At 38.9% G+C, this 14,220-nt stretch overlaps 1 protein-coding gene across 7 annotated transcripts in view; it reads left to right on the plus strand.

Moving 5' to 3' along the window:
- Positions 1 to 14,220, plus strand: part of Utrn (utrophin) — a 513,444-nt gene that overhangs the window by 228,071 nt on the left and 271,153 nt on the right. For all 7 annotated transcript variants that reach the window (XM_046450838.2, XM_046450847.2, XM_046450858.2 and 4 more), the window contains one exon: positions 10,521 to 10,596. In XM_046450838.2, the coding sequence (XP_046306794.1) occupies positions 10,521 to 10,596 (76 nt within the window). The remainder of the gene's footprint in view (positions 1 to 10,520; positions 10,597 to 14,220) is intronic.

A 14,220-nucleotide genomic window follows, 5' to 3' on the forward strand; every position in this document is an offset into this window, starting at 1 on the left:
CCCTTATCCCATCCCTCCTCCCTCCCAACTAATTTCCTCTGTTACTCCCCTAATCTTTCTTTTTTTTGTTGGAATTCCTCCTGCACTCACCCCATTTCTTTTCTCTTTCACTCCTCCTTATTTTAGACTAGCTTTCACATATCAGAGAAAATATTTGACCTTTGACTTTTTGGGTCTTACTTATTTCACTTAGCATTATAATTTCTAGTTCCATCCATTTGCCAGCAAATGACTTCATTTCATTCTTTTTTTATGACTGAGTAATATCCATTCATCAGTTGATGGACGTCTAGGCTGGTTCCATAGTTTGGCTATTGTGACGTGTGCTGCTATAAACATTGATGTGGTTGCATTTCTGTAGCATGATGATTTTTAGATCTTTTTGAAATATACTAAGGAGTGGGATACCTGGGTCATAAGGTGGTTTCATTCCTTGTTTTCTGAATCTTCATATACCTTCCAGAGTGGTTGTGCTAATTTGCAGTCCTACCAACAATGTATGAGTGTACCTTTTCCCTTCATCTTCACCAACACTTATTTTTATTCGTATTCTTCTTTTTTATTATTTGTTTCTTGATAATCACTATTCTGACTGGAGTGAGATGAAATCTTGTTGTCGTTTTGATTTTCATTTTCATAATTACTATAGATGTTTAATTTTTTTATATACTTGATGGCCATTTGTATTTCTTCTTTTGAGACATATCAGTTAAGTCATTTTGCCCATTTACTTATTGGTATTTGTGGCTTTGGTGTTTAGTTTTTTGAGTTCTTTGTATATTCTGGATATTAATGCCCTATCTGAGGTGCAGGTGGCAAGGATCTCCCATTCTCTAGCTTCTCTTTTCATGCTCTTAATTATTTTCCTTGCTATGTAGAAGCTTTTTGTTATTATCTATCTATCTATCTATCTATCTATCTATCTTTGAGAAAAAGGAAAAAGAAGATTTATTGATTTGCTAGAAAATGAGAAATACAGGGGACTCCTGTGCCAGAGGCTGTGATTCTGCCCATCAGCTTTTAAAGAGGTGATTCAAAGGCTACATTCCACATATTCTCTGTTGGAGTTGTAATTCTGTTGTTAATTTCGGGGATAGTCATTTCTGAGATCCTCTTTTACCATTCCCAAAGTCTGTCTATATTACTTCATTTCTATGGTGGTTGTGTTCTCAGGACAGATAAATCTGTCTAAAATGGAAAAGAAAGGTAATCCTGTTTCCTCTGATATTAGAAAGGGAGAGAGATTAGGGAGGAGTAGGGAGAGAGAAAGAGAGAAGGAGAAAGAAATATGTCCATTTAAAAACTAAGCTGCAGTGATAGGGCAGCAAGAGCTATATTCAAAGCATAAAGTAGACCACTGTTACATTTCTACACTGTCAATTTCTGCATTCCATTTCTATGAAAAATGGGTGACACCATCTCCATGCTACTTGCTGCTGAAAGAGTGCAAAGTTGGGGAAGTAATCCAAAATTCTTGTTCTCTATCAGGTGGGGTGTGGACAGTTAAGGGTATTCAGCATCAGAGCAGTCCAGAGGCCCATAGTGACAGATGGCAGGTGACTGGACAAGGCATACATAGGGGAGGGATCAGCATTATTTTTTTGGTAAATAGTATAAAATCAATTAGTATTTCAGGCAGTCCCTGAAAACCATGAATACAGTAACCCATAATCATTATCTGCAGAAAACAGATCGAGTTTATCAACATATAAGGGTAGGTAGATTTGTAAGTCTATAAGATCAGGCTCAAATTAACTCAGGACACATTTGTGGCTCTTGAGTCCTTTATGATCAGTATTATTAGGCTCTCTCACACAAGAACCCTTCCTTTAGAGGCTCTGGCTTTATTCACTTTTGGTAGGGCTGACACAACTGTATGTCTTGTTCCTATGTACCATTAAGAGTTAGCTAAGATTCCTCAGAGAGCATTCTTGGAGATGTTTGCGAAGACCCTTGGCTCCTTTAGCTTTCCTGTACCAGTGGTACCATCTGCTAGGATGGGTCAAAAGTCTTGCTGACCATACTTGGCTTCTCTTGGAAGCATCAGGAACATTTCCTCTCCAATGACCCTCCTCTTTGCATAATGTGCACTGGTTGGCTTCCTGTTCTCTAAAGTCATCTTGATCTCCCTGATCAACAGATCAGGTGACTCACTGGAATTTCAGGGCCCAGAAATTATTATTTTAATTGTTATTCTTTGGGTCCTGGCTAACCTGAGAGGGCAAGGGTCAAAATGTTGGCTGTTTTTTCCTTGGCCTTTTTACTTCCTTGACTTTGGTCTCCAATTTTTGGTTTTAAACATGCACCAGACCAGTTTCATCAGTCTTAAAGGGGGAATAACAGATTATAACTTCAATATCTATAGTTTTACAGTTATCCCTTTCATTTAATTGGGATCACTATTAGAAGTGGAAGCCAGCATTAGATCCTATCTGTCCTATAGGTGAAAACTTATTTTTCCAAATTAACCCAGGTTGTTTTATTAGAAACAGTACCTCTGCAAAACACTGACAAGTAACAGTTATAAAGTTTACAAGGAAAATACAAAATGAAATTAATAGAGCAAAAACATATTCAGTTTGTGTAATAGCTATGAACCAAATAAAGTGATTTTTATGATCTTAAACTTTTACTTAGTTATGTATTATATCCCCTGTTTATTTTGAGAACATAGTAATCTTTTTTTTAATTTTCATTTTTGTGGTGTTGGGGATTAATCTCAGGGCCTTGTGTATGTAAGGCAGGCACTCTACCAACTGAGCTGTATCCCCAGCCCATGATCACAGTAATCGTTACAACAAAAATCGATCTTTTGAATACTTTAAATGAGTTCAAGTTTAGCCTATTTTTTCAGTCATTTTAACATGGAGTAAAGTGAGAGGCAGAGCCTTACCTCAGTAAGGTGGGGCTCTTGACAAATAACCCAATACATTTCATTTGAAACAAGAATCAAAGGCTAAGAGAGCTTTAAACTTTCTTTTTATGGAAAAAGTGGCAAAATGTTTCCATGTTATACAATATCACCTTTAAACAGATCAGGTTCTCCTTATTATTTTTCAAAACTACATTTAAATTTCTATTCCAATGTAAAGAGTAACACAAAATTGTATATATAACTCATTGACAACAGGTTACTTTATCCAGTCATAAAACATCAAATGACATGAATAAATACCAACCATATTTGTTATTTCTACATAAATCTGAAGGAGGATTTTGCTACAGATAATTTTGGTTTTGAGAATGTGAACTTGATAAAGTACTCTCCTAAGCTTTACATTTAACTAAGTTTAACTTTTAAAGTACAGTTTGGAATGCACAGTGTAAGTAACAATAGTCACATGTCTTCATAGGTTAGCAGTATTAGCAAAAATAATATGGTAGCCTTAAATCTATTATATATTTAGGAAACAGTGTTAATGATCAGAAATAGATTTAGTCAAAGCAAACAGATATAAGATAGATCATTAGATGGCAGTGTGGTCTTTCTATGTCAGATCAAAAAGAACACTTATTGATTGATTACCTTGCCAGTAAACCTAGATCAACATTCATTTTATAAACTTTTACATAACACTTGGACAAGGCTCAGACAGATATAGTTATCAGATTATATATATATATATATATATATATATATATATCTGCATATATTTAGGGTGTCAATTATATTGTAACCTAAAATAAAAGTTGTTTATTTAACCAGTTATGAATTGATCATTTAAAAGACTTTAAAGCAGGTATAAATTCTAATTCTTTTTAGACTTAGTTTCCCTAAGTAATAAAACCTAACAGATACAAGAAAATTATCTTGATAGATAAGAGCAGATCAATGTTTCAGACTTTGCTTCGTATCACTACATTGAAATTTGAATAGTTGACTGTGCTAATTATAGCCAATTTAATCCCATACTGAAACTTTTTGAGATGTTTTTCTTCCACAAACCATTTGCAACGTACTTAGACATTTTTCAATTTGTTTATAATCTTAGTTTTGTCCTTTCTTCTTGGACTTTAGCACAAGAATATTACTTTACCATGTAAAATACTTTTGCTTTCTAATTTTCCATACTAAAATTTATTTCCATATCTATAACTTTCTTTTCTTTTATCTTTTTTAGTTTCAGACCCTTTCTTAAATTCATATTTTGAAACAATCCTTATGAATTTTATCTGTGCATTTAATTTACACAACAAATTTCATCCCAGGAGAGGGATCAGAAAATCTGGCATATACAAAAACTGTGTCTTAATCTGTTTTCTCCCAGGTTGCATTCAAGGGGTTGGAGCACAGGATATGTTTGAGCCTGACCTGTCTCCCTTATCATTATCACAATGCCATCAGCGTTAAGTGAGTTCTCTACTGTCGGTTGTACCCAGAGTCTCTTTTGGGGCCTTTTTCCTACACTAGGCATATTGATGTGCAGTAGAGGAGGAGGCCCTTTTCTTCCCTTTCTTTAGGCTTCTTTGAAGATACCTTTGCAGAGGCTGCCGACAAAACATGGGTTGGTCTTAGTTTCTTTTTCTTTTCTGAGTGCAGTTGTTTATCCTGCCAGTCTCCCCAGGCATTTAGTTTGATGGGATCCTGTTATAGCAAGAATTGCTTTGCTATAATAAATATCCTCTGGCCAAATGAGGTGTCCTGTCAGATGAAAGGGGAGACTATTCCTGTCCCTGGGTCATAAATGGACAGTGCTGGAACCTACTGCCGCATTCTTTCTGGCCAGCAGCCTCCACCCACAATGTGCAAAAGGGGCTGAAGGCAGGGGAGAGGCCAGGTTCCCCAGGCAGCTTTTCTGGGATTTTTTTTCTCCCCCCAGCTTAGGGCTTGGGTCCTTCACCCACACTGTCCTGGGCCAGACTGAAAAACAGTGTGGGAGTGCTTTTAAAAATTTGAATCTTTTAAAACCTTTCTTCTGGTCTCCTGCTCTCCTTGCACACCAGGGGCAGTGCCTTTTGGCACCTTCAACTTAGTTCCTGATGTTCAGACCCCTTATCACGTAACTGCATAAGTGCCTGTGCATACAGAATCTTCCATGTACTTTACCCCTGACAGACCAACTTCAACTTCAAGATTATCTAATAATCCAGAAAAACCACACAAAGGGCAGATTGTGTTACAGTAAACCATTTTTCTCTTAGACAGGCTCATGCCCACAGGTGGTCATTCAGCCAAGATCTCTGTGCTCGGGAGACTACTGGTAAGATCAACGCAGCATGGCCCATGTCTTAAAGGGCCAGTGACAGACACAAAAAACACAGACAAAAAAGGATCACTGAAACCAGGGCTGACAGATGGGAACCTTTAAAATAGACCGGCCTGTATCAATTTCTTCCACTTACTTTACCTTTGACAGACCAACTCCAACGTCAGATTGCATAATAATTCACAAAGTTATTCAAAAGCCAGATTGGTACAGTAAAACATGATCTTAGACAGGCTTATACATATAGGTGGCCCTTCCACTTGACCTCTGACAGACCAACTCCAGTTGCAAGATTATGCAAAAAAGAAACACACAGAGAGACTAGAGAGGAACCCCAAAACCATGGCTGACAGATGGGAACCGTTAAAATGATCAGCCAAGATCTTCGTAAGAGACTACTATAGGATCAATGCAGTATTGGCCATTTCTTAAAAGGGGCTGTAACAGATACAAACAAAACAAAAATAGAGAGAGATAACCAGAGGGAATTCCCAAGCCCAAGATCAACAAACAGATGAGAACTTAGGACAGACCAGTATGGAGTAAATATCCCTAGGTTCTGGAGTCCTACTTAACCAGGACTCCTACACCAGTGTGGCCCCAGGTGTCCCCACAAAGAGGGGTTAGCTATTCCCATGAAGAGTAATCAGCTGTGTAGAATCAGGATCTTGGCGTGCACACTAGGGAACTTACTGGATGGCTAAGGGTTTTTTGTGACTTTACAGAGTTTAGTTTCCTTTTTCTCAAAGTAGACCATGATGGAGCAAATTGTACCATTCAGGGAGAGAAGGTGGGAATTCCCCAAAGCAAAAGGAGCTTCAGCAGCTGCTGGGATGATCCCATAGTCCCTCCCTTTACTCACAGGAATAGCTCTTCCAGTTTCATCTGAGACAAACTCAGCCATCTCATAACTCTCCTGCAGTTGGCCTTCAGCAAGTTCTCCAGCCACCTTGAATCCTCAGCATGGAAGTGGGTTTGCTTAGAGAGCCAGGCCTGCCCAAGAAAGCTGGAGCAGGGGCTGTTCTTGGGTCCCATCTGGGGTGCCATATTAGATACCAAATGCTTGGTCCTTGTCCCCAATGCCAGTGTGATTCTCCAAACGCTTTTTAGTTTGATGGTGTTCCACTTACTTTTAGTTTTATTTCTTGTGATTTTAGGGGTCATGTTAAGGAAGTTGGTTCCTATGCTGATGTGTTGGAGTGTTGGGCGTCCATATTCTTCTAGCAGTTGGGGAGTTTCTGGTCTAATTTCTAGGTCTTCAATCAACTTTGAGTTGACTCTGGTGCAGGGTGAGAGAGAGGGATCTATCTTCATTCTTATACATATGGATATCTAGTTTTCCCAGCACCATTTATTAAAATGATTATCTTTTTTTACCAACATATGTTTTTGGTACTTTTATCTAATATAGCTAACTGCATTTATGTGGGTTTGACTTGGTGTCTTCTTCCTGTTCCATTGTTCTTTGTATCTTTCTGGTGCTAGTATCATGCTGTTTTGTTACTGTGGCTCTGTAGTATAATATCAGGTCTGGCATTTTGATGCCTCCAGCATAGCTCTTTTAGCGCAGGATTACTGTGGCTATTCTGGACCTCTTATTTTTCCAAATGAATTTTAGTTCTGTGAAGAATGTCCTTAGTATGTTTTGTTTGGTTTGGTTTAGTTTTCTGGTACCAGGGATTGAACCCAGGGGTGCTTAACTACTGAACCACATCCTCATCCCTTTTTATAATGTATTTAGAGTCAGTGTCTCACTAAGTTACTTAGGGCCTTGCTATGTTGCTGAGACTGGCTTTGAACTCGCAATCCTTCTGCCTCAGCTTCCTAAGTCGCTGGGATTACAGGCATGTGCCACTATTCCCAGGCTGTCATTGATGTTTTGATGGAAATTGCACAGACTCTGTATAATGCTTTTGGTAGCATGGCCATTTTGATGATATTAATTCTGCCTATCCAAGATTGGAGGTCTTTACATCTTCTAAGGTCTTCTTTTATTTCTTTCTTCAATGTTCTATAGTTTTCATTGTAGCAGTCCTTCACATTCTTCATCAGATTAATTCCAAGATATTTTATTTTTTTTAGGTTACTATAAATGGGCTAGTTTTCCTAATTTCTTTTTCAGCAGGTTCATTATTGGCCTATAGGAAAGCAATTGATTTGTGTATGTCCTCATACCATTATTTGTTTGCAGTGGAAATTGTTAAAGGTTGATGAAGCTATAGATTTCTTTTAACTGTGGCCTGGTACATGCCATATTAGTGTATGCAATCTGTATGGGACTTTGAAAAGATGTGTCCCTACTTTCACTTTGCATTTGTGTGGGCTTCGTATCAGTCATTTCTTCTCTTTTTGATCCTCTTAAAATGGTAGCCATTTTCATGTATCTGATGATGCTGGTGCTTTATTGATGTAGCCTCTGTGATTGAGAATTAGTGCTTTGATGATGCACACATCTTAACCTCTGGCCTGGACTTCTCTCTGTATTCTACACTTGCATATATAGCTGCCTATTGAACATCTCCACTTGGACACCTAATAAGAATCTTAAACTCACACACAAAATTGAGCTCCTGATTCCCACTCCCTGTCTGCCCCCCCATGCTTTAATGTATGTGAGTGACAGTTGTTGGCAGTTCCACCATATTATTGGTAAGGTCAAAACCTTGTTGTCAATCTTTTGGTGTGTATATGAATTATATCTCAAAAGAGACCCCCCCCCCCACACAAAAACCCGAACCCAAAACAATACCTCAAAGTCACCATCATTGGCTTCTCCCATTTACTAGATGGATGATTTAATGGATGGCAAGATGGCTATCGTTAAGACAAATATAGCAGGATTTGACAATTGTAGATGATAAGTAGCACATATATATTTCCTATATAATTCTTTTAGCTTTTTTCTTAGGTTTGAAGAATATTATAAATTTGACCACATCTCACTGCCCCTATTGCTATGGACTCATCTCCAGTCACCATTGTCTCTTGTCTTAGTAACTGCAGAGGTCTATCCCTAGTCTCCCTGCTTCCTCTCCTGCCTTTGTCAGTCTCTTCTCAAGTGATTTGTTAAGATGTAATTCAGATCCAGTAACTCCTGTGATTAAAGTCCACTAATGGTTTTCCATCTTTCTCTGATAAAAATCCAAAGTCCTTGCTGTGATTTATCAGGCCCCTCATGGTCTGACTTCCTGTTATCTCTGACATCATCTGCTACTCTCTCTCTCATACTCCTTTCAGACAATTGACTCCTATGTCATTTGTGAGGCTTAGTCTACATTTAGTCAGAGCACATGTATTTATGTAACCCAAAGGTTGTCAGTGGACAAGGTCGTGGTGATCAGTTTGGGAACACTGTGTTAGACATCCTGAAACTTATAATATTGCAAGACTTCACATAGATCTTAGTATAATTCCTTTTGGGGGATTATGAATGTCTAAGACCAAGTAATGCTTATTGTGCAGAGAATCTCAACACTTCAGGAAGTACTAATCTGGAATATTTCATTCATTCTTCTTTTATTAACTTAATAGGTTTTTATTGGATTCCCTCTTTATACCAGGCATCTTTTTAAACTTGAAATACAGTAAAGAGTATGGCATTGCTTCTTACTCAGAGAGCTTGTGGGTGAGACAGATAGACAAGCATTAATAACATAGAAAAGTCCATAGGTGGAGCCCATGCCTGGCTTTGGGATAATGATAGAAGGTGTGGGGGAGATCACATCCAAGTTAATTTACAAAGCATGAATAATTAATAACCAGGTTAAGAATAAAACAAAGGGCATTGTGGGGATGAGCAGCTGCAAGTGAAAGGTTCTGAAGGAGATTGAGAATGAGCACGGTGCATTTGGGTCCTGAATGTGTCTTGGTAGACTGTAAAGCTGAGAGATGCTTGCATAGACCAGATCATGAGGCCTTACCATGCATGGGGCTTTCTGGAATTTGAGCTCAGCCTTGAGAACAATGTTTGCTTTGAGGGAAATGGACAGCTATGGATAAGTTTTCAATGGAGGAAAGTTAATTTTTTGAAAGATCCCTACAGCTACCCTGTAGAGATGGATGGGTTTACCCAGTAAACTGATATCCAAGGTCACTTAGGGTCTTGAGGAGTTTACAAAGGGGGTTTCAATAAAGATAGTGACAATGAATTCAGATTTGGATGTGTCTGAACATCCAGGTGACAGAGGGTACTGAACTGAAAATATGTTACTGGGAATCTTCAGCTACTGAAAACTCCATATGGTGAATTAAATCATTGGAAACCAGGACTCAGATGAAAGAGTCCAAGGTCAAGGGTAAGAAAAAAAAATTTCCTGTGGAATGTTGGTATTTGATGAATGGATAGAGGAAAATGAGCTGGTGAAGGAAACTTGGAGAAGCATTTCAGAAAGATAGGATGAAAGTCAGAATTTAAAGTATTAATTGAAATCAAGTGATGGGCAGAGAGGCTGGAAGTCTGAGTGGTGAAAGGGGGTCACAATACTTAAGGACAGGTTGGCATTCTTGAAAGTAATGTCAGTTGGGTGAAAGACTCAAGCAGCCACTTATCAGAGAAAACATTCAGTCTTTGGTTTTGGGGATTGGCTTACTTCACTTAGCATGATATTCTCCAATTCCGTCCATTTACCTGCAAATGCCATGATTTTATTCTCTTTTAATGCTGAGTAATATTCCATTGTGTATATACCACAGTTTCTTTATCCATTCATCTATTGAAAGGCATCTAGGTTGGTTCCACAATTTAGCTATTTTATGCTGCCATAAACATTGATGTGGCTGCATCACTGTAGTATACTGTTTTTAAATCCTTTGGGTATAAACCAAGCAGTGGGATAGCTGGGTCAAATGGTAGTTCCATTCCAACCTGATCCATAATGGGGGTGGGGGAGGAGCATGGGAGGAATGGAGGAACTTCGGATAGGGCAAAGGGGAGAGAGGGAAAAGGAGGGGGCGTGGGGGTAGGAAAGATGGTGGAATGAGATGGACATCATTACCCTAGGTACATGTATGAAGATACGAATGGTGTGACTCTACTTTGTGTGCAATCAGAGGAATGAAAAATTGTTCTCCATTTGTGTACTATGAGTTGAAATCCACTCTGTTGTCATGTATAACAAATTAGAAGAAAGAAATAAATTAATTTAAAAAAGAAGACTCAAGCAAGATGGTGGTGGATAATAAGGTGGAGATAGTAGCCTAGGTGTTAAGACCAAGAGAAGTGGCAAAGCCATCATTTATATGCCTCTCTTTTGAAAATAGAATCATCTTTATTTACATAGTATTATTCTCTTCCCTTTTGGCCCAATGCTATAGATATGTAGAGAAGTGCCCAGTATACAGAAGGAGCGCATCCGGGAGCCTTGTTCTGCTTCACAGACGAGGATTGCTGGTAAGATACAGTTTTTTCCTCAATATATATTTATTTAATGTAGAAAAATTAATGATATGAGCATCGTATATAAACTAGCTAGATTTATTTTAAAACGTCATGCAGCTGTGGTTTATTATCCTACTTTTAATTATTTGGAAAATGGTGTTGTCTTTAAACCCAAGACGTGTTTGGCTGCCCAGCATGGGCAAGGCATTTGCTCTGTGGTTGATGAGACTTGCCTTTCCTTGCATGGGAGGTGCCTAGGCCACCACAGATACTGCTGATGGGAAGAGGAGAGGAGGGTGGGAAAAATGAGGGTGAGTTTCTGGATACACACTGCTTTTCAAGAGATCAGGGATAAGCCTCTACTCCAGCATGTGCTCATCATATGATCATGACTGAAAACAAATGGTATAGACATCCTTGGAAGCAGGCGGGAGATGGAGGTTGTGAAGGGTCTCCTTCTGGAGTAGTTACATACTGGCAAATACTGCTCCCTTAGCTGCATAGAAAAGAAGTGTTTTTTTTTTATTTTTTAAGCTATTTCTACTTACCCCTTCTCTTTGTCCAGATGAGATCACAGGCTACAACACCGTAGCCACTGTCACCCTTCCCCATTAGCACTCCACCTTGCTCTGCTCTCCTCTGGGGAATCACCTGCCAAAATCCCAGATGTGATTAATCGCAGCCCACCCACTTTCCCTGTGCCAGCGGCTGCTGCTGCTGCAGATTCTCCTTCTCCTCCTCCTTTTCCACCTTCACCTTCTCCCACTGCCTACCTAGGATACCTCCTCTACCTCTGCTTCTTCCACCTCTTCTTCTGCATCCTTTTATTTCTCTTCTTCATATTTTTCATTTTCTGCTCTTGCTCCATTTCCTCAGGAGTCTGAAAAAGTGACAAATGACAGATTATTTGTTTTCTTTTTTGAGATGGCTGGCTTGTGATGCCCATGTTTATGTTCTAGATTACTTGTAATTTCTAACACCTAGTATAGGAAATACCCGAAGCCTAATATGTCTTCTTGATTAATTTCCAAACTGCTTGCATTGACATTTTCTGCCTTGGCAAATACAAGCTCAGCTCTATAACCATGAGGAAAGGACTGGTTGCACTTAATGAAATATCAACAGGTCTTCTTACTTCCTTAACATCATTATGGCAAAGGGGCAGGGGAAATTTGAACACATATTTAGAAATATAGAAATGTGGACAGCAAAACCACACCTTTCATTAGGTGTGCAGTTCAGGTATGAGATGGGAAGCCAATCTCGCCACATCTCTCTCTTCCTACTCAATGTTTTAATTTAGTTTTTTCTTCTTTTAAAAGTGCATTAAAAAATAAAATCAACTGTTTTAAAAGTGAACACGTCAGTGACATTTAGAGTACTCACAATGTTGTGCAATCACCACCTACCTGTATATGGTTCCAAAATATTTCCATCACTCTAAAGTAAAACTGCTTACTCACTGAGCAGTCCCACCTGCTTTCCCTCCTACTCTCAGCCTCTGGCAACCACCACTCTGCATTACATTTTTTGTTTGCTTGGTTGGTTGATACCAGGGATTGAACCCAGGAGTGCTTCACCACTGTGCCATATCCCTAGTCCCCCCGCCTCCTTTTTTTTTTTTTTTTTTTTTGCTTTATTTTGAGACAGGGTCTCACTTAGTTGCTTAGGGCCTTGCTGAGTTGCTGAGGCTGGCTTTGAATTTACGATCCTTCTACCTCAGCCTCCCAAGCTGCTAGGATTACAGGTGTGCATCACCGTGCCCAACTCTCTGCATTCCAGTTTTATGAATTTATTCTGCATGTTTCATGTAAATAGAATCCTACAATACTTCTTTTACTTAGTATAATATTTTGAGGTTCATCCATGCCAGCTTCTTGCTGGTTGTACTCATTCCAAAGCCAGGACTGTGCCTCTCAGAGGGGCGTCAGATTTGACAGAAAATTCTACTGTACTTTCTCCTGAGAATTCCTTGCTACCCATCTCTCTACTATTGGCCTCACTTCACTTTTACTTATTCATTTAATTTTTTGGTACCAGAGATTGAACCCAGGGAGCTTACTTATGGAGCCATATCTCCAGCACTTTTTAAAAATATTTTATTTAGAGACAGGATCTTGCAGAGTTGCTTGGGGCCTTGCTAAGTTGCTGAGGCTGGCTTTGAACTTGTGATCCTCCTGCATCAGCCTCCTAAACTGCTGGGATTTTAAGCATGTGCCACTGTGCCTCACTTCACTTTTAAAAGAAAAAAAAATACCTTTTTATCATAAAGAGCTTCTTCGTTTTTCCATCATAGAACCATCCACCTAGCTGCATCTGTACTCACATACTCTACATTCTTTATTCTGATGCTGAGGACATGCTCTCTCTGTTCCTTTCTAAGGCCAACCTTCTACTTGTGCTTTGGATCACATCTTCACTTGGCTTTGTCCTTTTGCTTTCTTGCTATTAATAGATCATTCTCGTTGCTGTATGTTTTGATGCATGTAGCTCTAGTTTATTTATTTAAACTGATGTATAGCATTTCATTGCACAGATACATGGCAAACCCCAGAACTCTCTTTTCTGGGTATGTTCACCTGTCACATAAATGTAGACACTTGCTTAACTTTAGAAAATTGAGCCTATTCTCACCCAGTAAACTTGACGTCATCCTAGACTCTTCTCTGAATTTCACATCCAATCCATCAGTAAGTTGCATCCACCTGTGCCCCATCCCAACTCCTTCCTTGGCCTTGAACACTCTGCTCTTTCATCTAGGTTGTAGGAATGTTTTCGTGGCTCCTCTTTCTGATTCTGTTCCCTCCTTTGTTTGCCATCTTTCAATAAGTTCTGTCCACATAGTGAGTTCCAAAGTCTTATCATGTCTGACTTGCCTACTGGCTATCCCTAATCACATTTCTTATTGCTGTCCCCTTTGTTCATTCTGCTTCAGACCCTCTGGTGGTCTCACTGTTTCAAACATGCCGAGGACATTCTCATCTCTGGGTTTTGTGTCTGCTGTTTCTTCTTCTTCCCCAAAGTCCTTCCATCAGATATTTGCATGTTTCAGACTCACTTCATCCAGTTCTTCGACAAAGATCTTCTTGAATAGGCCTTTTCCTGCCTATCACATCTCAACTACATCCTGACTCTATCTTTTGCATTCATTTTGCTTCATGGTGTATATATCAGTGTCCTGCTCCAGAGTGCAGGTTCCAAGAGGGCAGGGACCGTGTCTTTCACACTTTTATATTCATAGCATCTTCAAAGTGCCTTGAATCTTATAGGTTTTTAATAGGTATTTGATGATTTGAAGAATGATTAAAAAAAACAACAACAACAAAGAAAGCTACAGTGAAGATTGGGCAGAGGACCCACAAAGACCACAAAGAGTTCTCTCTATCATATTTAGCTAGTTATAAACAAGTTTCAAAATGATTTATTAGTTTAAGAATAACACTAATAAAACCATAATAAAATAAAAATACCATTTTTTTAGAAAATGTTAATATAAGAAACTACTTTTCCAAGTAAACAGGAGATTAGGAAAGTGACATTGCTTTATATCTTCAAAATCTTTTCAATATCTGACTCCATGGAAGACAACTGGGTTCTCCTGTCTGCTTCTGCATTTGGTCTGTTGCAATGCCACCT

The sequence above is a fragment of the Marmota monax genome, unplaced genomic scaffold (genome assembly GCF_021218885.2).
Source record: "Marmota monax isolate L192 unplaced genomic scaffold, Marmota_monax_Labrador192_F-V1.1 WCK01_AAM20220418_F8-fsc00030, whole genome shotgun sequence".
Classification (NCBI taxonomy): domain Eukaryota; kingdom Metazoa; phylum Chordata; class Mammalia; order Rodentia; family Sciuridae; genus Marmota; species Marmota monax.